At 39.6% G+C, this 26,369-nt stretch overlaps 1 protein-coding gene across 2 annotated transcripts in view; it reads right to left on the bottom strand.

Moving 5' to 3' along the window:
• The window catches only part of CDKL3 (cyclin dependent kinase like 3), a 91,088-nt gene that overhangs the window by 25,280 nt on the left and 39,439 nt on the right, over positions 1-26,369 (bottom strand). The window contains exons 8-11 of one of the 2 annotated variants that reach the window (XM_032626317.1): positions 26,009-26,325; positions 24,802-24,892; positions 23,160-23,322; positions 22,252-22,344 (exon numbers count right to left, since the gene is read on the bottom strand). In XM_032626317.1, the coding sequence (XP_032482208.1) occupies positions 22,280-22,344; positions 23,160-23,322; positions 24,802-24,892; positions 26,009-26,325 (636 nt within the window). In that variant the 3' untranslated portion in view covers positions 22,252-22,279. Of the gene's footprint in view, positions 1-22,251; positions 22,345-23,159; positions 23,323-24,801; positions 24,893-26,008; positions 26,326-26,369 lie in introns of those variants that run through there. The other variant, XR_004349153.1, reaches the window with a different exon arrangement.

Raw genomic sequence — 26,369 nt, 5'->3', positions numbered from 1 at the left:
GCACATGCCAAAGAAGCAGAAATGGTATAAAGATTTAAGCACTATAATTAACGCTCTTGACCTAATTGACATCTATAGAACAGTGCACCCAAATTTACTATATGCTGGTGTATAAAACAAGTAAATACATTTAAAAGCGCCGAAATAATACAGCGTGTTCTCTGACCACACTCTAATTAAGCTAAATTCCAACTTCAAAGATATTCACATGTTTGGAAACCGAGAAGTACATTTCTACATAGCTCATGGGTCAAAGCAGATATCACAAAGGAAATTAGAAAATATCTTTTACTGAATAATAATGAAAATACTGCATATAGAAACTTTCAGTACAGTTAAAGCTGTGCTTGGAGGTAAATTTATAACTTTAAAATTGCTTATTAGGAAAAGAATAATGGCTGATAATCAATGACTTAAATTAGAAAATGAACATAAAATTTAACTGGAAGAAAGGAGAAGGAAAAAAATAATACAGAAGCAGACACAGAAAACAAACATACATAGAGTGGATCAACTTCATTGAAAAGACTCTGAAACTGATAAATTGCCGTCAAAACTTATCAAGAAGAAAATGAGAGAAACCACAAATGACCAACATTGATAACGAAAACTGAGACTTCACTACAAATCCTACAGACTTTTATAAGGGATATTATAAACAGCTTTATGCTGACAAATTTGAAATTTTAAATGAAATGGACAAACTCCTAGAAAAACATAACTTACAAAATTGACACAAGCAGCAGCAGCAAAATTAAATAAATAGGACTTCCCTGGTGGCGCAGTGGTTAAAAATCCATCTGCCAATGCAGGGGACATGGGTTCGAGCCCTGGTCTGGGAAGATCCCACATGCTGTGGAACAACTAAGCCCGAATGCCACAACTACTGAGCCTGCGCTTAGAGCCCACAAGCCACAGCTACTGAGCCTGTGTGCCACAACTACTGAAGCATGCATGTCCTCCACTTTTACATTTTCTCCATATCCCTGCATATTGATCATATGTTTTAATTTTCTGTATTTCTATACTTTGGCATCTTGAAGTCTTGCTGACCCTTGAGGGACTGCCTCCTCCTAGGGCTAGTCAATGCCTAGAAATAGAACTCACCTGTAAACATGTCTTTCATATGCAGTCAATCCATATGTGTCCATACGCCAAATAACTTTTTTATCAGGCTCTTACACTCCAGGCCACTCTTCCCCTGCCCTAATCACCCCAGGGCCAGGTACAGGACAACTAAGGACAGCCCCTACCCCGCAGAGCCTGCTGAAATTATTCAAACTAGCCATTCCTAAGACTGCTTACCTGCTTAGCACATTCATCCCTGTGGAAGCCACAATAAAAGCTCTTTCCCAGGTTTCCCCCTCATTCCCTCTGCCTCCTGACCAACGCTGATGTTTCCCCTTGTGGCCCTCTGTGGCATGTTGTGCCTCCTTCTGTTGAGATCTGTTGAGTATAACAACAATCTTTTCAGTGGTAGTTTTCTCCTGATCCGTTGGCCTCACCATACCAGAATAATAATAAAACCTGTGTTTAATACACCCTGAGTTTTAGCAATTTGATTACTATGTGCCTTGCTGAAATTTTGTGTTTATCCTGCTTGGGATTTATTTACCTCCCTGGATCTGAGGACTTATAGTTTTCAATGCATTTGAAAACATTTCGGTTATTCTTCTTCAAATATTTTTTCTGCCCTTTCCTCTATTTTTCTAGGAACACAATTACATGTATGTCACAATGATTGATATTGTACCAGAGTCATTTTGCTTTTATTTCAGTTTTGTTTCATTTTATTTCCATCTTCCTCTATGCTTCAATTTGGATGGTTTCTATTGCTATGTCTTAAAGACACTGATATTTTCTTTTACAGTATCTAATTTGCTTTGGACTCAATTCAGTGAATTTTCATTTCACTTCATATAATGTATTTTTTAGCTCTAGAAGTTCCATTTGGATCTTTTAAAATATTCTACTTCTTTCTTCAATATGTTTCTGTTTTCCTCTAAATATTTGAGCATTTTATAATAGCTGTTCTCAAGTCCTTGTCTGCTAATCCATCAGCTTTTTTTTTTTTTCTGGCCTCACCACATGGCATGCAGGTTCTTAGTTTCCCAACCAGGGATTGAACCTGTGCCCCCTGCAGTGGAAGCACAGAGTCTTAACCACTGGACCACCAGGGAAGTCCCCCATCATCATTACTTTATCTCTTTCTATTGACTGATTTTTAATTTTCATTATGGGTCACTTTTTTGAGTTGTTTTCAAGTCTAGTAATTTTAGTTTGAATGGGAGGTGTTATGATCATTACAGGGTTGAGTATTAGTATTTTTTTTTCCTTCAGAGAGGTTGAAATTTGTTTTGACAGTCATTCGAGTTACTTTCAGATCAGCCTTGTCTGTTAGAGCTTGTTTTTAAGAGAAGATCTAAATTGACCTTTATTCTATGACCTAACGTATGATTCTTCTAGGATCTCTACTGAATATGCAGCTATTCAACAACATCGTTCCACACTGGCTGTCAGAAACTTGAGTTTCTCCCAGCTCAGTGTGATCTCTAAGAAGTATTCAGCTTATAGCTCCCTGGCAGATATTCTTTGACTGGCCTCATAAATTTCCTCTATGCATGCTTTGTCAGTCTGGTTACTCCAAGAAGCAGATGCCAAGAAGAGGATTTGACATGAAAGAGATTTATGGACGTAAACATCTATAAGGAAAAATGGGAAGGGAGCCAGGGGTAGCTAAGAGAGTCATAAGATTGCAATGCAGGTCTAACCCTTGTGAAGGGGAGAGGAATGAAAGTAAGACTGAGTGGAAAACACTTACACTGCACTGTAGCTCCAAGGAAGTTTGGGAAGCTGATGTGGAATCCTCAAGCTTTAGCCTCCCATCAGGAAAACTGCATTTCTCAGGAACAGGCCTGCCTTATATCCCTGATGAGCTCAGTCATTAACTGGGATTAACATGTGGGAAGTGTAGCTTTAGTGCAAATGCGGTGCCAGATTTCAGAGTGCAGCAGCTGGGGCTCACTTATGCTCTCCACAGTCAGAGATCTAAGAGGTACATTTTTGTGGCCACCAGAGATTCACCCATTGCACCACATATATCTCCTTCTCACAATTTGGAGAGAGGTTCCTCCATGATTCCTGTTACCCTTCTTTTTTTTTTTTTTTTTTTTTTTTGCAGTACGCGGGCCTCTCACTGTTGTGGCCTCTCCCGCTGCGGAGCACAGGCTCCGGACGCGCAGGCCCAGCGGCCACGGCCCACGGGCCCAGCCGCCCCACAGCACATGGGACCCTCCCGGACCAGGGCACGAACCCGTGTCCCCTGCATCGGCAGGCGGACTCCCAACCACTGCGCCACCAGGGAAGCCCCCTGTTACCCTTCTTGAAAGGAAATTCAGAGGATGGAGAACAATGAGACAAATTACAGCCCTCATCACTGCAGTTGATCTCAGGGCTGCAACTGGTACTTATCCTCCTCCACCATTCATTTTGCATTTTCCTCACCTACAAGTCATCATTTTAGCAGGTCTTGGTGGCTTACCTGGTAGCGTGACCCAAACTTACATTCCTGGGCAGTCTGAACCCTTGGTAATCATACCGTCCTCAGTCAGAAGTTGCTACATGAGTCCATTCACAGTTACAGTAGTATGAGGGAGTAACACGGGGTACTCAGATGGATATCTTGGGTTTAACACATATCCCACCTTGCCCCCTTCGTGTAGCAGTAATCCTACCTCCTGCTGCTCAGGGCCAATTACCCCTACCAATATGGTGACTCCTCTTCTTGCTTGCCATGGGCACAAGGAATCCAGAATTCCATGGTGACAACTCAAATTTTTAGTTCAATGGGACTCTCGCTGTGGCCCCTAGCAAGAGTGTGCCCCTTCTGGAGACGAGGAACTCCAATTCTGCCAAAGCCCTGGGTTGCCAGGGATGGAAAGTACAAAATCCCAAAGTAGGTCATTAGGAGTGATGTTAAATGGAACTAATCCTCCTTCCATGCCTTGGTCCCCAAATCCATGGGGATCTAGCACCCTATTATTCCTACTAGGGATACAGCACTCTATAAAATTCCTCTGATTTAACACATGTTCTGCATCCTGAAGAGTGGCATATCATCCTTTTATAAGATTGCCCCTGAGGTGTCACTTCAGCTGCACCTTATAAAGCATCCAGTGTTCTGTGATGGTTATGGGACCACACCCACACCTCCTTCAATGTGAAGTGGTTGGATGCTATGCTGTGTGTATTTCCATGCTTGTGGATCAGGTTTTCTGTAAGTTCCAGGCTACTAAGAATCTGCAGGCAGGAAAGCATAGCCATATTCAGAATGGGTACCTATTTCAGGGAGGATGAAACCCTAGCTCTTCAAGGATGGAAAGAGCCTGATATATTTGACTTGCCACCAAGCAGCCAGTTAGTCTCCTCAAAAAATAATGCCATGCCAGGGGCTCAGCATTAGTCTCTTTGCTGGAGATTTCAGTATATAAGTCTTGCACTTCCTTTCACTAGGGTATTCTTTTTTTTTTTTTAAATTGAAGTAGAGTTGATTTATCACCAGGGTATTCTTAATGGACTTGGTGAATGACGGGTCCCCTGGGTCCTCCCATGGAACATTATTCTCTGGTTGTCTTCTGGTCTTATATAATACATTTATTGTAGCATGCCCACTTCCCTCAGTCTATTTATTTCTTCCTTTGTCACTGTAAGGGCAATTTAGACATTTCTACTTCCGTGAGTGTTGGCCACAGTTTTCCCCAGGCTTAAGAGCAAGCACAGCAGTGTATTTTCTATAACCCCTAAGGTCCTTGCTAGGGTGTTAAATCTCGTGTCCTGAGAAGGTTCCCTCAAGTCAATGAATTCTTGCTTATCTAGGCTTATATTCCAGTCACCTTGATCAAACACCCAAAAATCTAATTCCAGGGATATATTCCTGAATCCTCCCAGTAAGCTAGCTAATTTTTCTTGTTTTTTTTCTTCTTTTTAAAAGATCAAGTCCTTTGTTTAAAAAATTTATTTGTTGGGGCTTCCCTGGTGGCGCAGTGGTTGAGAGTCCGCCTGCCGATGCAGGGGGCACGGGTTCGTGTCCTGGTCCGGGAAGATCCCACATGCCACGGAGCGGCTAGGCCCGTGAGCCATGGCCACTGAGCCTGTGCGTCCAGAGCCTGTGCTCCGCAACGGGAGAGGCCACAACAGTGAGAGGCCCGCATACCTCAAAACAAAACAAAAAACAAAACAAAATTTATTTGTTTTATTTATTTTTGGCTGCATTGGGTCTTTGTTGCTGCACACAGGCTTTCTCTAGTTGCAGCGAGCGGGGGCTACTCTTTGTTGCGGTGCTCAAGCTTCTCATTGTGGTGGCTTCTCTTGTTGTGGAGCATGGGCTCTAGGCATGCGGGCTCAGAGTTGTGGTGCACAGGCTTAGTTGCTCTGCAGCATGTGGGATCTTCCTGGACCAGGGCTTGAACCTGTGTCCCCTGCATTGGCAGGTGATTCTTTTTTTTTAGAAGATGTTGGGAGTAGGAGTTTTTTAATTAATTTATTTATTTTTGGCTGTGTTGGGTCTTTGTTTCTGTGTGAGGGCTTTCTCTAGTTGTGGTGAGCGGGAGTCACTCTTCATCGCGGTGCGCAGGCCTCTCACTGTCGCGGCCTCTCTTGTTGCAGAGCACAGGCTCCAGACGCGCAGGCTCAGTAGTTGTGGCTCACGGGCCTAGCTGCTCTGCGGCATGTGGGATCCTCCCAGACCAGGGCTCGAACCCGTGTCCCCTGCATTAGCAGGCAGACTCTCAACCACTGCGCCACCAGGGAAACCCCTGGCAGGTGATTCTTAACCACTGCACCACCAGAGCAGCCCCTAGATAATTTTTCTAATTCTTTTGGTTTAAGTTAAATTACACTCCCTGCAGTTGGAGCTCTGGGAGGTGCATTTTGATGGCTGCAACACATGCACAGATTACTACTCAGCCAAAGATTGGAGGGGAAGCCACGCAGATTTCTAAGTTCCTTCCCTACATAGCTTTCTCTTCTCTTGTATTTTGCCTTGCAAACTCTAGCCACCTTGACCTCCCCAAACTTATATCCCTACCGCATAAACTCACCAAATGTGCCAGGCTATCGGTGAATCACCACCTCCCTGTTTAGTGATCCAGAAATTGAAGAAAGCCTCTGGGATCATAATGATTGCTTCAACTCATTTTTCTTCTCTCAGAGATCAGTGTCCTGGGCTGCTTGTTGCCCAGTGTCCAAGACAGTTGTTTCATATTTTTTTCTATTATCTCAGAAGTTGGCAGCAATAAAGCAAAACCTTTGACTTGTTAGAGTTTAATACAAATTACCACTTTCACTACTTCTTTGATAGCGCTAACTGTAAGGAAAGTTGGGAAAAGTAGATTTTATTCCAGGCATTCATGTGCTCAGTTAAAAATCAGGGATTTTATTACAAAAGAAGAAGCAAAGAACAGATATTTGTAGATGACTATTAATAACCTGCCTCAGTATTCCAAGTTTACAGCTATTTTCTCTCCATCCTTAGAAAATATTATTCCAACTTTCTTCTGACTTTCATTGTGCTGTTGAAAAGTTACTGTCATTACCCATCATTCATTTGTAGTTATCAGTCTTTGACTACTTTTAATCTTTTTTTCACTTCTTTGGTGTTCTGCACTTTCATGATGATGTATCTGAGAGTGGGTTTCATTTTAGTTATTCTTGGATTCACTGGGATTCCTGAATTTGAGGATTCTTGGGTTTTTTTACACAATTCTGGAAAAATTATCAGCTATTATTTCTTTGAATATTGCATTTCCTCATTCTTTCTATTTCTTCCTTTTGGAATTCTGATTAGTATTATGTTAGACCTTCTCATACTTCATCCATGTCTCTTAACTTCTATTTTATCTTTTCTACCTCTTTGCCTTTCTAGGCTATACTCTGGGTAGTTTCTTTAGATCTATTTTATTTTATTTATTTATTTTTTGCGGTATGCGGGCCTCTCACTGTTGTGGCCTCTCCCGTTGCGGAGCACAGGCTCCGGACGCGCAGGCTCAGCGGCCATGGCTCACAGGCCCAGCCGCTCCCCGGCATGTGGGATCTTCCCGGACCGGGGCACGAACCCGTGTCCCCTGCATCGGCAGGTGGACTCTCAACCACTGCGCCACCAGGGAAGCCCTATTTTATTATTTTTATTAATAGATCTTTATTGGAGTATAATTGCTTCACAATACTGTGTTAGTTTCTGTTGTACACCAAAGTGAATCAGTCATATGTATACACATGTCCCCCTATGCCCTCCCTCTTGAGCCTCCCTCCTATCCTCCCTATCCCACCCCTCTAGGTCAACGCAAAGCACAGAGCCGATCTCCCTGTGCTATGCTGCTGCTTCCCACTAGCTATCTGTTTTACATTTGGTAGTGTATATATGTCAACGCTACTCTCGCTTCACCCCAGCTTCCCCCTCCCACCCCGTGTCCTCAAGTCCATTCTCTATGTCTACATCTTTATTCCTGCCCCACAACTAGGTTCATCAGTACCATTTTTTTTTTTAGATTCCATATATATGTGTTAGCATACGGTATTTGTTTTTCTCTTTCTTACTTACTTCTCCCGGTATGACAGTCAGAGAGTGAGGTCCATCCACTTCACTACAAATAACTCAATTTCGTTTCTTTTTATGGATGAGTAAGATTCCATTGTATATATGTGCCATGTCTTCTTTATCCATTCATCTGTCAATGGACATTTAGGTTGGTTCCATGTCCTGGCTATTATCATAAATAGTGCTGGAATGAACATTGTGGTACATGTCTCTTTTTGAATTATGGTTTTCGCAGGGTATACGTCCAGTAGTGGGATTGCTGGGTCATATGGCAGTTCTATTTTTAGTTTTTTAAGGAACCTCCATACTGTTTTCCATAGTGGCTGTACCAATTTACATTCCCACCAACAGTGCGGGAGGGTTCCCTTTTCTCCACACCCTCTCCAGCATTTATTGTTTCTAGATTTTTTGATAATGGCCATTCTGACTAGCATGAGGTGATACCTCATTGTAGTTTTGATTTGCATTTCTCTAATAATAAGTGCTGTTGAGCAGCCTTTCACGTGCCTATCGGCCATCTGTATGTCTTCCTTGGTGGAATGTCTATTTAGGTCTCCGGCCCTTTTTTATTTTATTTTTGGCTGCTTTGGGTTTTTCATTGCTGTGCGAGGCTTTCTCTAGTTGCGGTGAGCAGGGGCTACTTTTCGTTGCAGTTCATGGGCTTCTCATTGCAGTGGCTTCTCTTGTGGAGCACAGGCTGTAGGGCATGAGCTCAGTAGTTGTGGCACATGGGCTTAGTTGCTCCGCAGCATGTGGGATCTTCCCAGACAAGGGCTTGAACCCATGTCCTCTGCACTGGCAGGCAGATTCTTACCCACTGTGCCACCAGGAAGCCCTACCCATTTTATAATTGGATTGTTTGTTTTTCTGATATTGAGCTCCATGAGCTGTTTGTATATTTTGGAGATTAATCCTTTATCCGTTGTTGCTTTTGCAAATATTTTCTCCCATTCTGAGGGTTGTCTTTTCATCTTGTTTATGGTTTCCTTTGCTGTGCAAAAGCTTTTAAGTTTAATGAAGTCCCAAGTTTTTATTTTTGTTTGTATTTCCATTACTCTAGGAGGTGGGTCAAAAAAGATCTTGCTGTGGTTTATGTCAAAGAGTGTTTTTCCTATGTTTTCCTCTAAAAGTTTTATAGTGTCTGGTGTTACATTTAGGTCTTTAATCTATTTGGAGTTTATTTTTGTGTATGGTGTTAGGTAGTGTTCTAATTTCATTCTTTTACATATAGCGTTACAGTTTTCCCAGCACCACTTATTGAAGAGGCTGTCTTTTTTCCATTGTATGTTCTTACCTCCTCTGTTGTAAATTAGGTGTCCATATGTGCGTGGGTTTATCTCTGGGCATTCTATCCTGTACCATTGATCTATATTTCTGTTTTTGTGCCAGTACCATACTGTCTTGATTACTGTAGCTTTGTGGTATAGTTTGAAGCCAGGGAGCCTGAATCCTCCACCTCCATTTTTTTTTTTTTTTTCTCAAGACTTCTTTGGCTATTTGGGGTCTTTTGTGTTTCCATATGAATTGTAAAATTTTTTGTTCTAATTCTGTGAAGAATGCCATTGGTAGTTTGTTAGGGATTGCATTGAATCTGTAGATTGCTTTGGGTAGTATAGTCATTTTCACAATATTGATTTTTCCAATCCAAGAACATGGTATATTTCTCCATCTGTTTATGTCATCTTTGATTTCTTTCATCAGTGTTTTATAGTTTTCTGAGTACAAGTCTTTCGCCTCCTTAGGCAGGTTTATTCTTAGGTATTTTATTCTTTATGTTGCAGTGGTAGATGAGACTCTTTCCTTAATTTTGCTTTCGGATTTTTCGTTGTTGGTGTATAGGAATGCCAGAGATTTCAGTGCATTAATTTTGCATCCTGCAACCTTACCAAATTCACTTATTAGTTCTAGTAGTTTTCTGGTGGCATCTTTCAGATTTTCTATGAATAGTATCATGTCATCAGCAAACAGTGACAGTTTTACTTCTTCTTTTTCAATTTGTATTTCTTTTATTTCTTTTACTTCTCTGATTGCCGTGGCTAGGACTTCCAAAACTATGTTGAATAAGACTGGCGAGAGTGGACATCCTTGTCTTGTTCCTGATCTTAGAGGAAATGTTTTCAGTTTTTCACCATTGGGTATGATGTTTGCTGTGGGTTTGTCATACATGGCCTTTATTATGTTGAGGTAGGTTCCCTCTATGCCCATTTTCTGGAGAGTTTTTATCATAAATCGGTGTTGAATTTGGTTAAAAGCTTTTTCTGCATCTATTGAGATGATCATATGGTTTTTATTCCTTAATTTGTTAATGTGGTGTATCACACTGATTGAATTGCATATATTGAAGAATCCCTGCATCCCTGGGATAAATCTCACTTGATCATGGTGTATGATCCTTTTTTTTTTTTGCAGTACGTGGGCCTCTCACTGTTGTGGCCTCTCCCATTGTGGAGCACAGGCTCCAGACGTGCAGGCTCAGTGGCCATGGCTCACGGGCCCAGCTGCTCCGCGGCATGTGGGATCTTCCCGGACCGGGGCACGAACCCGTGTTCCCTGCATTGGAAGGCAGACTCTCAACCACTGTGCCACCAGGGAAGCCCTGTATGATCCTTTTAATGTGTTGTTGGATTCTGTTTGCTAATATTTTGTTCAGGATTTTTGCATCTATGTTCATCAGTGATACTGGTCTATAATTTTATTTTTTTGTGGTATGTTTTTCTGGTTTTGGTATCAGGGTGATGGTGGCTTCATAGAAGGAATTTGGGAGTGTTTCTCCCTCTGCAATTTTTTGGAAGAGTTGGAGAAAGATCGGTGTTAGCTCTTCTCTAAATGTTTGATAGAATTCGCCTGTGAAGCTATCTGGTCCTGGACTTTTTTTTCTTGGAAGATTTTTAATTATGGTTTCAATTTCATTACTTGTGATAGGTCTGTTTATATTTTCTAATTCTTCCTGGTTCAGTCTTGGAAAATTGTACCTTTCCAAGAATTTGTCCATTTCTTCATGGTTGTCCATTTTATTGGCATATAGTTGTTTGTAGTGGTCTCTTATAATCCTTTGTATTTCTGCAGTGTCCGTTGTGATTTCTCCTTTTTCATTTCTAATTTTATTGATTTGCATACTCTCTCTTTTTTTCTTGATGAATCTGGGTATGGATTTATCAATTTTTTTATCTTCTCAAAGAACCAGCTTTTAGTTTTATGGATCTTTGCTATTGTTTCCATTTATTTCTGCTCTGATCTTTATGATTCTTTCCTTCTACTGACTTTGGGTTTTCTTTCTCTTGTTGTTTATTTGAGTTTTTTCTGGCTTCTTGAGGTGAGACTGAATTGCTATAAAATTCCCTCTTAGAACTGCTTTTGCTGCGTCCCATATGTTTTGGGTTACTGTGTTTTCATTGTCATTTGTTTCTATGCATTTTTTTTATTTCTTCTTTGATTTCTTCAGTGATCTCTTGGTTATTTAGTTGCACACTGTTTAGCCTCCATGTATTTGTGTTTTTTACAGTTTTTTTTTCCTGTAATTGATTTCCAATCTCATAGTGTTGTAGTCAGAAAAGATACTTGATACGATTTCAATTTTCTGAAGTTTTCCAAGGCTTGATTTGTGACCCAAGATATGGTCTATCCTGGAGAATGTTCTGTGTGCACTTGAGAAGAAAGTGTATTCTGCCACTTTGGGGTGGAATGTTCTATAAATATCAAATAGATCTGGCCTATTGTATCATTTAAAGCTTATTAATTTCCTGTCTGGATGATCTGTCCATTGGTATAAGTGAGGTGTTAAAGACCCCCACTATTATTGTGCTACTGTCAATATCCTCTTCTATAGCTGTTAGCATTTGCCTTATGTATTGAAGTGCTCCTATGTTGGGTGCATAAACATTTATAATTGTTATACCTTCTTGGATTGATCCCTTGATCATTATGTAGTGTCCCTCCTTATCTCTTGTAACAGTCTTTATTTTAAAGTCTATTTTATTTGATACAAGTATTGCTACTCCCACTTTCTTTTGATTTCCATTTGCATGGAATATCTTTTTCCATCCCTTCACTGTCAGTCTATATGTGTCCCTACGTCTGAAGTGGGTCTCTTGTAGACAGGATACATATGGGTCTTATTTTTGTATCCATTCAGCCAGTCTGTGTCTTTTCATTGGGGTATTTAATCCATTTACATTCAAGTTTATTATCAATATATATGTTCCTATTACATTTTCTTAATTGTTTTGAGTTTGTTTTTGTGGGTCTTTTTCGTAGCTTGTGTTTCCTGCTTAGAGAAGTTTCTTTAGCATTTGTTGTAAAGCTGGTTTGGTGGTGCTGAATTCTCTTAGCTTTTGCTTATCTGAAAAGCTTTTGATCTCTCCATCAAATCCGAAAGAGATCTTTGCTGGGTAGAATAATCTTGCTAATAGGTTCTTCTCTTTCATCACTTTAAGTATATCCTGCCACTCCCTTCTGGCCTGCAGAGTTTCTGCTGAAAAATCAGCTGATAACCTTTTGGAGATTCCTTTGTATGTTATTTTTCCCTTGCTGGTTTTAATATTTTTTTCTTTGAATTTAATTTTTGTTAGTTTGATTAATAGGTGTCTTGGTGTGTTTTTCCTAGGGTTTATCCTATATGGGACTCTCTGTGCTTCCTGGACTCGGGTGACTATTTCCTTTCCCATGTTAGGGAAGTTTTCCACTATAATCTCTACAAATATTTTCTCAGACTCTTTCTTTGTCTCTTCTTCTTCTGGGATCCCTATAATTTGAATGTTGGTACACTTAGTGTTGTCCCAGAGATCTCTGAGATTGTCTTCATTTCTTTTCATTTTTTCTTTATTCTGCTCCTTGGCAGTTATTTCTACTATTTTTTCTTCCAGCTCATTTATTTGTTCTTCTGCCTCCATTATTCTGTTATTGATTCCTTGTAGTGTATTTTTCATTCCAGTTCAGTTATTGTGTTGTTCATCCGTTTGTTCTTTAGTTCTCCTATATCTCTGTTAAACATTTCTTGTATTTTCTCAATCCGTGCCTCCATTCTATTTCCAAGATTCTGGATCATCTTTACTATGATTACTCTGAATTCTTTTTCAGATAGACTGCCTACTTCCTCTACATTTATTTGCTCTTGTAGGTTTTTACCTTGCTCCTTCATCTGTGACATATTTTTTTGCCGTCTCTTTTTTTTTTTTTTAATTTTTATGAGTGGAATTGTGTTCCTGTCTTACTGGTTATTTGGCCTGAGGCTTCCAAAACTGGAGTTTGTAGGCTGTTGGGTAGAGCTGGGTTTGGGTGCTGAGATGAGGAACTCTGTGAGACCTCACTCTGATGAATATTCCCTTGGGTCTGAGGTTCTCTGTCAGCCCAGTGGTTTGGACTTGGAGCTCCCACTGCAGGAGCTTTGGCCTGACCCCTGGCTCATGAGCCAAGATCCCACAAATTGCGTGGGGTGACAAAAAAAGAAAAGGACAATAACAAAGTAAAAAATAAAATTAGACTAGGAAACTAACAGATATGTTAGAAAGCATATAAAAATATAGATGAATCAACAACTGGAAGGTACAACAGTACCACAATAGTAAAAAAGAGGAGGAGGGAAAAGAAAAAGGTGGGGAGGGCTTCCCTGGTGGCACAGTGGTTGAGAGTCCGCCTGCCGATGCAGGGGACATGGGTTCGTGCCCTGGTCCGGGATGATCCCACATGCTGCAGAGCGGCTGGGCCCGTGAGCCATGGCCGCTGAGCCTGCGCGTCCAGAGCCTGTGCTCTGCAACGGGAGAGGCCATAACAGTGAGAGGCCCGTGTACCACAAAAAAAAAGAAAATGGGGGGGAAGGTCTTGGTTGTGGAGGGTGGGGCCTAAGAAAAGGTGAAGTTTGGGTGGTGGGCGGGGCCAATGCTCAGAACCCACAGGGCTGGAAAAAGCCCCAGTGGCTGTGGGGATGGGGCCTAGGCTCAACAGAAGGGGCCAGGTGTGCCCCCCACCCCTGGTGTCAGAGGGCGGGGGACCTCACCTGGAAGCCCAGCAGGCTTTGTGGGCTTGAGTGGGCGGGGCAAACGCCCTCCTCTCCTGCTCCTCCCAGAGGTCCCCTCCCACCTGCAGCTCCTGAGCTCCCTGGCCTCAGGGTTCTGATCCTATCTGGCCTCCACTTCTCCTTCCCCCTCAGTCCCCCCACGTCCTACCAGTTCACCTGGGGGTCCCTCCTGTGTCCTTGGGCATCAGGGTCCCCCACCAGCAGCTGGAAGGCACCCTAGTTTTTAGATCTATTTTAAAGTTCACTAATTCTCTCTTCAGCGCTAATTAACATTTGACCAATCCACTAGGATTCTAATTTCTATTATTATATATTTATTTCTAGATGGATGTTCCATTTTTTCTTTTTCCAAATCTGCCTGGTTATCTTTTATGGTCTCTTGTTTTTTTTAATCATATAATCAATATTCTCTTTATTTCTTTATATGTAGTAAATAAGCCTCTGTGTGTATCTGACTAGTTTAATTTATAAAGTCTTAGCAGATTTGCTTCTGTTTGCTGTTTCTGCAAACTCTCATTCATGTTGGCTTATTTTTTGTGTGTTTGTGATTTTTAATAGTGAGCCCATGTTCACAGTATAAGTATCTGTGGAAATTATTTAAGACCTTCATTTAAAGTACATTCTTGGGACTTCCCTGGTGGTGCAGTGGTTAGAATCCACCTGCCAATGCAGGGAACACAGGTTTGATCCCTGGTCCAGGAAGATCCCACATGCCACAGAGCAACTAATCACATGTGCCACAACTATTAAGCCCCCGTGCCTAGAGTCCGTGCTCCACAATAATAGAAGCCCCCACTCTCTGCAACTAGCGAAAAGCCCGCACGCAGCAATGAAGACCCAATGCAGCCAAAAAAAAAAAAAAAAAACTCAAACATCAAAATAAATAACATTTTTTTAAAAATTAAAAAAATAAAGTGCATTCCTCCAGAGAGTATTTGTGTTTGATTGATTCTGATAGGTAACTGGATTCATTATTTACCCATTGGCACTTTTTTTTGTTTTTTTTTTTTACCCATTAGCACTTTAAACCACATTCTAATCTTGGGTTTTTTGGATCACACGTGTAGTTGAAATGTGACACCAAACCTGTATGAAGGATGGTTATGAGTTCTCAGGGGAAAGGTTGTTGGTTTGATTTTTTTTTCCATCCAGAGACAAGGACAAGACAAACAAATTTCTCTATAATCACTCTTTGAGGAGTATATTTTGTCTAATTCACTCTTTACTAAGGGTATCACTTTTTAAGGACTCAGCTTTATGTGTAGTTTCCAATACAACTTCTTACCTTGCTTAGGCCCTAGACTTTATCTCCAATGCTCTAAACCACCAGTAACTTTTGGCCATTAATGAGAAGTTTCATAATTGGAATTTTTCAGGATATCCAACACATACAGTCAGATATCTAGTACACGTATTGCCAAGAAAAAGTAGAATTGCTTTTGATCTGAGAAAGCTGAAACGTGATAAAAACTTCAACTAAGCCCTCCTAAAGGCACACAGAATTGTGAGTGCTCTGAAGTTTTAAAGAACTGCAACGTGACACCACTAACTGCCAACCCAAGATCTCTTCTGAGAAGCTTGGTCTGTGACATCCATGCCTCAGATTCTTACTGATCATTTTTAACATCATTCATTGATTCTTCAGCAAGTCTTCAAACTACTAAGGTCATTCTGAATTTAAATTATTTGTTCCATACATATCAAGGTACATAATTATATGAAGGTACTGGGGGGTAGGATGTAAAGGTACAAAGATATAAATTAAGAGGTAAGTAACTAGCATCATAAAGCAGGATGTGAAACATATAAATTTGTTTATATATAATATATAGTATTATATTAAACAATAAAAAACGGTAGTCTAATTTTATTCTTCAAGGTGTTAAATGCATCAGGGTACTTCCTATCACTGTGACTATATTCTATGTTCCTTCTTCCAAATGAAAGGAAATGAGTGTCACATAGCAGCAACCTACTGAGCTACCAGTTGTAACCCCTTCCACTTACAACAACTCCACTTGGCCAAAGGATTGAAACCAGGACTCCTAATCATCACATGAATATCTACCCAACAGATTTCAGAACTTGACCTGGTTGACTGCCAATTCAGCTGCCACTGCCTCTGCCGTTCCCACTTCTCTGCATGACTTTTGGTAGCCACAGAGAACCAAGTGATGGCAATCCCATCAGCCCTGGTCCGGGAAGATCCCACATGCCGCGGAGCAACTAAGCCCGTGCACCACAACTACTGAGCCTGCGCTCTAGAGCTCACGAGCCACAACTACCGAAGCCCGCACGCCTAGAGCCCGTGCTCTGCAACAAGGGAAGCCACCACAAAAAGCCCGCGCACTGCAACAAAGAGTAGCCCCCGCTCGCCAAAACTAGAGAAAGCCTGAGCACGGCAACAAAGACCCAACGCAGCCAAAAATAAATACATTTATTGAAAAAAAAGGAATGTAACATTTTATACATGTAGAGCAGACATGTATTTGTTATCCATGCCAACTTCACATCTAAACAAATAGAGACCAAGGCACAGATCCCCTCAGAATTTCACAGGCAGTGTACAACAACAGTAAAGGGCACCCGTAGACCTAATTTATTACCAAAGTGAATGAAGTCAGGATAAACTCGGACAACTTGGACAAAAGAACTAAGATTAAAGACCATAATTCTGGGGAATTCCCTGGTGGTCCAATGGTTAGGACTCTGTACTTTCACTGCTGTGGCCTGGGTTCAATCCCTGGTCAGGCAACTAAGATCCCACAAGCCATGGGCGTGGCCAAACAAACAAAACCATAATTCTGCATCTTTGAAGGAGACAACTAAATTTCATCAGTACAGTACAAACTCACTATGTCCTGTGTGTATTAAACTTTATCTCAGTAAGTCCTCACAAAATGTCTAAGAGATAAGCTATTCTTGTCCCCATTTTCCAACTGAGGAAAACTGAGGCAACAAAATACCACACACATACTCCCCAGTGAAGAAGTAGTAAAAGCCATGATTTTAATTTAAGCAATCTGATTATAATCTGGATTCTGTTATACTATGTGGCTTTTTTTTTTAAGATTTTTTTTCATGTGGACCATTTTTAAAGTCTTTACTGAATTTGTTACAACATTGCTGCTGTTTTACGTTTTGGCGTTTTGGCTTTTTGGCCCCGAGGCATGTGGGATCCCAGCTCCCTGACCAGGGATCAAACCACCTCACCCACTGCATTGGAAGGAGAAATCTCAACCACTGGACAGCCAAGGAAGTCCCATACCACATGGCTTTTAATAAAAATTGAATGTTCATTCAACAAATATTTTTAAAAAGAAAAAAGCCCCAGAAATTTATAGGTATAGTTTCAATAAATATTCTGATACCACTAGATATTCTGTTTAAAGGAGAGCAATTAAAAGGAACCAATTTTCTAAACTCAAATCTATCAAACAACAATCCAAGGAAGTCTATTGATGGCAGATTATTCCATTATAAATCTGGGTTTTAAGGTTTTCATGAGGCAGCAGATGCTTTAAACATTTTAATAATACTGTTCAATGTAATAATTAGTAGCCACAAAGAAATTATTCAGAGATGCCCAAGAGATGCTGCCTGAAATGTATATAAATAATCTAGGGCTTGGTTTGAAAGGTCCTAAGACTTTGGAGTCATTCACCTGAGGAAACCCAAATCCTAGCATGCATTTTTATTACATTTCTCATCTCAGGGAGTAAAAACCACTGATTTAGAGCAAAAAGCACTGCCTCATTAGGATCCCATCTTCATACACTAGTTCAGTCCAACAGGGAACTGAATGGCTAGTCCTGTTATATCAGGGCAGACACTAGCTCCAGGTCCTGAAAATGCTGGACATTGAGCTCCCTCTGGAGGAGATTAGGACTAAGTGACTTCAAAGAGAACTTCAGAATCACCTTTTCTCTTTGGCAAGAGGGCCACAGAGACCATGTAATAGCCCCTGGATAGCTGGAATCTCTATACTGCTATCCACTAAATGAAAAGCCAATTGTGAAGAGCAAGCACCTTAACCCAAAGTTAGTCTGAAAGTCAATCGGAAGCAAAGTTCATTTTATGTACCTCTTTGAGTTATATATTTCGTTTATTCTTTCGATACTATCCAATTAAGCAAGCAAATTACTTCACTTATTCTAAGCCAAGAGAGTTAACTAAGAGACCTTCATAACACTGAGACAATACTCACATAATTTCTCACTCTATGACAAGTACTAAGGGTACTAATTTAGGACTTGCCTGGTCTCCTGACACGCAGTCACTAAAGAAACAGAAATGTGGTGACTTGCAGTGGATAATCTAAAATTCTGACCCAGATACTGTAACTCACTTAGTAGAGCATTATTTTTTTTTACCCTTTCACTTGTCTTACCTGAATTTCCTTGTCTCTTTATGAATTTTGAGATACAATTTTTCTAACTTATCTGAGATTCCTCTAAATTCTGTTCCTAAAAAGCATCTTTCAGTTTTACCTATAAATGTAACTAAGTTTCAATTCCTCCATTAAAATACTAACAAACTGTAAGTTCACCTTGTCTACTTCACCTTTAAACTCCATGCTGAATGACTGCTATTCATTCCTTGTTCAGCTACTTGAACAATGAATATTAGCATGCTATAGGAAGCACATTCTACCACACCAATAAAATTATTTCATATTTTATTCTTTGGTTTTTTTCAAGTGATTACTATGTAGGTGCTTAATAAGTTCATTCATTCATTCACAAAGAAAATGCTGAGTGTCAATATATGCTAGGCACTATTCTATGCTGGGGAATATCGCAACAAACAAAACACTAAATTCCCTGCCCTCATGTAGTTCATAGTTTGTTGGAGGGACACCATTAATAAATAAAGCTTGTCAGATAGAGAAATGCTATATGAAGAAGTAAAACAGGAAACAGAAATGGGAATGGGGAAAGTTGTCATTTTAAGTAACATGGTAGAGAAAGCTTCATATACGAGTAAAAGGAGGTTGTCCTGAACAACAGAAGAAGGTAAAGGAGGGAACCATGCAGTGACCTGAGGAAAGATATTTCTCAGCAGAGGAAACAGCAAAAACAAAGGTTCTGAGGCAGAAGCATAGTCAGGAACAGCAAGGAGGCCAGTGGGCCTGGAACAGAACGAGCAATAGAGAAGAGAAGTAGCAAATAGCGTCAAAGAGAGGGTAGAGGCATACTGTGTAGGGTCGTGGAGGTTATTGTAATGTCTGTGCTTTTACTTTGTGTGAAGTGGGAAGAATGGGGGGTTTTGAGCAGAGCAATGACATCATCTGATTTATGTTTTATTAAGAATACTCAGGCAGGGGGAGGAGTCAAGGTGGCAGTGTGGGAAGACACAGAGTTAGTGTCTCCCCACAACTAGGGCTCCTGCTGGCCGCTGGTAGGGGACTCTGACCCCCAAGAAGATGGGAGGAAGCCCAGAGTGAACCGGTAGGATGTAGGGGGACCAAGGGGGGAGGAGAAGTGGAGGCCACACAAGATCGGCATCCCTGAGGCTGGGGAGATCAGGAGAGGCAGATGGGAGAGACTCTCCAGGAAGAGCAGGAGAGGAGCGGAGGGTGATTGCCCCACCCACTTGGGCCCAGGGAGCCTGCTGAGCTGGTCCCCTGCCCTCCAAGACCGCCCTTAGCCCTCCCCCCACCCCGGCCGCATTGGTCCTGGGGGCATAGGAGGGAAGGGGGAAGTGGGGGGGGGATCAGGAGAGGCAGGTGGGAGGGGCCCTCCCAGACCCCAGACCAGAGGAGACTTGCCAATTTGTATTTTTAAGATTTAAAAGAAAAGACACTACCAAAAAAAAAAAATCTGTTCCTCTTCAAATTCTTCCCCTTACAATGGCCATCTCCACCCTAAAATTAGAAACCAAGCCAATAAGTGGGATAAGAATGTAAATACATGTTGCCAAAACCTTGCCTGTATTAATGTTAAATTATATGTAACAATATATTCTATATAAACTACTAAATGATAAACATGCTGGTCAAGCCAAAAGATTTGCTTCAATGCTTTGCTCAATTTCCATCCTTTTAAACAACCTTCATGATGTTTAAATACTGCTCCAGAATGTCCAGTGTGAAACCAAACCCACATTTCATGTTTATCAAGTGTATTTGTTTGCTCAGAAATGTTTGGTGCTCCCAGACATTGGGATCTCACATTATTACACATTTAGAAACTCTTCCATCTATAATTATAAAGTTCTGAACCAAAGCTAAGAATGACCACTGATCAAACATGACTGAGATAACAGGTCATCAAATAAAATTATATGACTTAACGTAAGTTGTAGTTTTATCAGGATGTACCAGTCAGGAAGTTTTTATAAATTAATGTTCAAATTAAGAAAACATGAATAATTTAAAGATTAATAAATTTTAAAACAAATTTAGGTGAGTATACACATAACTATACAGGATTTACGATATATCTGTAGAATTCTCTACTCAGCATTTTTGTGTATGTAATATTAATAAAAAGGATTTTTTTTTAACCATATAGTGATTCTGGGATTCCCTGAATTTTCAGCTGCTGCATTTTCTACTCTACATCTGGCAGGTTCTTCTTCCTTTCAGTTTGTGCATTTCCTGTATTCTAAAAAGTAAATAGAAACAGGACCTTAATTGGGGAAATGGTGAGTCTTTGGCTAAGGAAATACAGCCACAGATAAGTACTTGTAATTTGCACCTGGGGGTTATTTTATAAGGTACAGGAAGACTATTTAGCAAAGTATTCCTTATTATCATCATGAGACAAAACTGAAGGTGGCTTTTCTAGGGACTCTTCTCTCTTGCCTAACTCACTCATCAGCAGTAATTAGAATTTCTCTCTAGGTCACAGAGTCTATTCAGTTCATGTATACACTATTAACTGGGAAGTGCCTGGATGTGATTTGGTAATTCAAAAAGAAATCAATGAATAGAACAAATAAGTTGCCATTCCCTATCTTAGTTTTTTAAAACATGTCATAGTCTCTCATGCTCTAAATTAGCAAACTACCAACTCGAAATTTTCTTAATTCTGACGTTAATTTATTGAAAGCATTTGAACCAGTCATATGCAATTTCAGTAGCTTGTCAGAACTGCATTTGAATGATTAGTACAAATAAACTACGACCATCATTGACGACTTCTGGATATTCCTAACACCTACAACTGTTTCAACGTTACTCTTTTTTTTGTGTGTGTGTGGTACGCGGGCCTCTCACTGCTGTGGCCTCTCCCATTGCGGAGCACTGGCTCCGGACACGCAGGCTCAGCGGCCATGGCTCCGCGGCATGTGGGATCTTCCCGGACCGGGGCACCGACCCATGTCCCCTGCATCGGCAGGCGGACTCTCAACCACTGCGCCACCAGGGAAGCCCTCAACGTTACTCTTAAAAAGAGCGTCTTTTCAGGAGTTCTACACCATATGTACAAAAAGGGGTTTTCCTTTCCTACTTACTTTTGTATTTTTAAAATGACAGAACTGTCTTAAGAGTTCCTTTCTTTCTGCATTAAAATGTAATTTTCGTTCTGGGGGCTCTCATAGGACAGTAGGATAAACACATGTAGCACATTACTAGTCTGCCCAAACTTAAGAGCCCTAACTCACCCAATCATTCAAAAACTGTGCAAATGGTGTGCTGTTCAACATGCTGTGACGCAGGTTTAAAAGTTTAAAGCCACCTTATTACTTTTTATAACAAACTAAAAGATGACCATTAATGCCTTTCTTGTTCTACCTAGAAAATATTTCTTTTCTGCAAAGTTGACTGTGGAGTTGTTAACAAGTTCTAGGCCAGGAATAAGGCATAAATGTCACTGTGAAAATATATCTAACAGTGTCTGATAACTCTTACCTGAATGTTGTAGAGATTCAATAGACTTAGTTAAAATACATCCTTACATAATTTCAGATCAAAGTTTCTATCTTCTAATTTCTTCAAATTTCCTTAGGAAGTATGTACTAATTTTATCATGAATAAAAATGTAGTCAATTTTATTTAGAAAATAAGAAACTGAGATAACAAAGTTAATGACCTCACAGGTGTACAGGATAGAAGGCTGTCAATATAATTTAATTCAGTGGGTGCTCAGCATAATCCCTTTCCCTTAAAAGAGTACCTTTAAAGAGTATTCATTTAGATGTTGATGGCTTCAAGATTCCCAAATAAAATTCAAGATTATCTGATAGCTGAGAGCAAATCTTTGAAAATAGGACAGTAGGTGGAGAGCAGAGATGGGGGAGTAAATTATACAAAAAAACAGGAAGAAAAAGTCTAAAGACAAAATACATATGTTCTTGTGGCCAGTATAATCCTATGTTTATACCATTATTCCTTTCCTCTGGCATGGTTTACCCACCACCAGGTAGTATACATAACACACATACTATTTTCCCTGGGTACCAAATATTCAATCACTCAACATTCAAATGAGAGTTCGTATTTACTACCCTCAAAAAATAACTTTTAAAAATCTTTTGTAATTGGTTATTCTAGGAAATTTTAGTTCTGTTTCTAGAGGTCAAAGATTACAGAATTATGAATTTTTATCTGACTTTCCAACAGTAGTAACTAAAATTATATACTAAGTCAAGGGCTCTAAACAGCATTACTTAGTAAAAGCTATAAATAAAAAAGTCTTACCTCTTGTTTTTCTTGATATTGATCTGCATTAAGTTGGTATTTTAGATGAATCTGTTTTCTTTGATTCCCTCTTCAGCACTTTTATCTGTTTAACTTTTGCAAAAATATATACAACAATGAGAACTTGTTACTCCTACCTTGAAATTTTACTTTCCTTTTCAAGAGTTTTAAATGGAAATTCTGATATACGCTAAAGTCAGTTTCTGAGTTTATTATAAAGGAACTGAACAAATCATGAGTTGTAATGGTATTATGTGCCAAACATAAATGATTTGCTATATAATTTTACTAACAGTCTACTAGTCTGTCCTCTAAATAAAGAGGACATTTATTTATAAAATTCTGAGTATAACTGTTAAGTGGATCAGATAATTCCTCTTGAGCTATGCAAGTACTATTTTCTTGCTCTTATATTATCTTTTCACAAGGTGTCACTGTTCTTCAAAGAAACATAATAATAACACTGCAAAAAAATGAGTTTCATTTTATGAGCTCAGTACATGTTATAAATCTTAATCTACTAAATCCTTGGATGCCTGAAGCACACATATCATTCCTCCTATTATATGCGCAAGTTATCACAGAGAAACAGAGGAAACTGATTTACCCCAGGTCACATATTAAACCAAAAACACCTTCCTCAAATACTGTTCTAACATTCCAACAAAATTGAGCTAATGAAAATTTTACTTTTTAAAGTTTTCTTAACCCTTTTTTAAAGTTATCTCCTTTAAGTCTTACCCATTATTTGACTATGGGAAAAAATTTTTCATCAGCTGAAAATATTTTGCATAGCAATATACTCCTTTCTACCTAAATCACATTATAACATCTAAGTGATATTACCAAAAAAGGTCTTGTAAAAGATTAAGTTTGTAGATTTCCAAAGCTATGCAACAAATGTGTACCTTCCATTCCTTTCATCTCCTTTGACTGTATTGTGAAAGGCAATTCTGGGAAATGGAATTCTTTCCTGTTAGTTCTGGAAAAATTCAGCTTCCTTTTGTTTCCATTTGCCATTTGGTCACTTTGACCTGTTCGCTCATTAAACACACCCTTCTCCACTTGGCTCTAAAAAAACCAAATGAACAAGAGTTAATTTGAAGAAAGGTATGTAACTACTAATTGAATGACAAGCCTACAAATGCCAGGCATTTGGATGGTATAAGATAGGCATACAAATAACTATCTTTGCAAGGTTATTTTAATAAGTAAGAAGTAGAAGAGAATACCATCAAACATATAAACAGATCAAACTCCAATAAAAATTTTATAAAGTAAACTTTTTCTAGCATATTCAATACGTTGAGAATAGTCTTGATCACGAGAACCACAGTCTCAACTTTTAATTTTTGATCCTATTCATTGCATTTTGACTTTGGACAAACTGCTTCAGTTCGTTTTATTAATAACTTATTTTTCTATTTACAAAATGATGTGCTCTGGACACTGGGAAAACCCAAAGGAAAAAATTACTTGTGAACTCAGCATTCTGGAAAAACTTTTGTGTTACCTGTTTTTGCTCACTTGACAACAGATGATAGAAACTTTCCTAGGTTAATGAACACTTCCACAATGTAATGCATAGTATCCCACTGTGTGGATGTACTTTAACGTACTTAACCAGTCACTTGCTCTTGGATGGATTTGTGTTGTTTTCAATGTTTTATTATTATAAATAACACTGTGCTTCAATTTTTTTTTTTCCTTTTTTTTTTTTTTGCGGTACGCGGGCCTCTCACTGTTGCGGCCTCTTCCGTTGCAGAGCACAGGCTCCGGACGCGCAGGTTCAGCGGCCATGGCTCACGGGCCCAGCCGCTCCGCGGCATGTGGAATCTTCCCTGACCGGGGCACAAACCTGCGTCCCCTGCATGGGCAGGCGGACTCTCAACCACTGCGCCACCAGGGAAGCCTGTGTGCTTCAATTTTTAATTGAACTATTTTCCTATGTGAAAAATGAGGAAATGAACTACATTGACTATGTTTTCTTGTGAAAAGATGTATCTATTTGGTAATTGCTCTTAATCTAAAAAGTAAGATATTAAAATCATTTCTTGGAAGTGAAAAACCAAAAAGTCTTGTGACTTTTTTTTTTTTTAATATTTATTTATTTATTTGGCTGCGCCAGGTCTTCATTGCGGCATGCGGGATCTTTTTTTTTTTTTTTCAGTTGCAGCATACAGGATCTAGTTCCCTAGCCAGGGATTGAACCCAGGCCCCTGCACTGGGAGAGTGGAGTCTTAACCACTGGACCACCAGGGAAGTCCAGTCTTGTGACTTTCGGATTCTGACTCAGTCTTGTGACTTTTAAAGGTGAAAATCTTAACTTCTTTTCCCAAGTCACACATTAAATACACAAATAAAGTTATAAGAAATTAAAATTGTGAAAGCACTAAGGAAACGATGACCTATTTTCACCTCAGGAAAAAAAAAAGGAAACCAAAAGCATGTTAAAAAAAATGTTAGAGCCCCAAACATAGAGAAAATGACAGAAGGTGGGGGGATAATGTTGAAAGAGGCCACATTTTAATGATGAGCTTCTTGCCTTACTTGAGTGGGACCTGTATCCTCATGCCTATTAGATATAACTTGTCCAAAAGATTGTGAAGAAGTACGTCTCTTTTTTGCTCTTTCGGTTAACCTATTATTTAAAAAAATGAGAAGTTATTAGAACTTCCCAGAATTGCTTCTGTTTTAGCTTCAATAATGATGTTATACCATGGTAGTCTACTATTTGAACAATAAGTGCGAAAATGCAACTGTTAGTCCTTAAGTACCAATTGCTCTAAGTAAAGAGGCGAAAACAGTGCTGAGAACAACTCACTCATGGCTAACATCAGTGGTGACAACCATGTTGTCAGGTTACTCCAGCTGGCCTACTTGGTCCCTTCTGTCTGTTCTGAACCTGGATCTCTTAACTACTGGGTTCATGACCTTCCGAGCTCTCTGACCAAGGCTAGTTTGTAACTATGGTTATTGCAACCATGGTTTAGGAGTCACCTCAAGAACGATTGGACACCTGCTGTCTATATTCTGTTGTACAGACATGTCCACTTGCCACCTCTGCAGACCACTAAGCTTCATAACTTATAGCCCAAATCAGTCTGTTAGGATTGGCTTAGGATAACTGAACTAAGCCTCCTTCCCCAACTACAGCCATAGTAATTTCCCTAAATTTAGAATGGGCCCTGATGCCTTGCTAGGCAGACCCTTGTCATCCATTACACTTCCCTTGATTAACCAGACTCATGGTACCAGTCTCTCAATCTGTATTAGTAGTTAAATCTAAAATTGGTCCAATATGCTGTTTTTATCCCAAAATTTGACCTTGAAAAGCTACTTGACTACACATGATTATTTTCAACTATCTTTTCTCCATTTAGACAATTTGCTATGATACGAAAATAAAGCTTACTTTATTATTCAAAGGCACATCAATACCAAAACTGAGGTCACACTACATTTTTCTCTTCAAATGGGAAGTAATTTTTCTGAGAGACTTTTTTTTTTAAATGAGGTTTTTCCAAACAGCATTAGTGAAAAACTAAACACCTAGAGAGCCAAGAAAAGTTAATTTCTTCTGTAGCATTCATACGAAGCACTTAGTAATGGCCCATTATATGATTATAATTTCAATATACCTTCAAATTCAGTTTATATATAGATACTATGAAGTTGATTCTTTGAAATACCATTATATAAAAACACTGTATTACTTAGGTCCATTACCTTCTGTTTCTTTTCTGTTAAAACTCACCTTGAATTGTAGTGGAAGAGATTTGAAGCCATCAAATTCCTGCTAGTTAGATTGATGGGTGGCATCACCATACTACTTCCAGCATGTGGATCGTCTTTCATGCCCATAGAGTTAGTGCTGGGATTGACAAGGTTTGGTGGTTCACTGATTACAGGTTTTATATCTTGAGACACAGTATGAGCAATTTCAACTGCATCCTGTTGAAAATGTCCACCTTCACACTCCATCTGTTTTGGTTCTAAGATATCTCCTTTTCCTCCTTTAACTTTAATGACTCTGACTTTGATCTCCTTGGGCTTTTTCTCTTTTTCCATTTTCTAGAAAAAATACATCCAAAATCTGAGTCAGGAGAACAGTTATT

This window comes from Phocoena sinus, chromosome 3 (assembly GCF_008692025.1).
Source record: "Phocoena sinus isolate mPhoSin1 chromosome 3, mPhoSin1.pri, whole genome shotgun sequence".
Classification (NCBI taxonomy): Eukaryota; Metazoa; Chordata; class Mammalia; order Artiodactyla; family Phocoenidae; genus Phocoena; species Phocoena sinus.
Note: the sequence above shows the minus strand (reverse complement) of the source record. Positions and strands in the feature narration are given on the sequence as shown.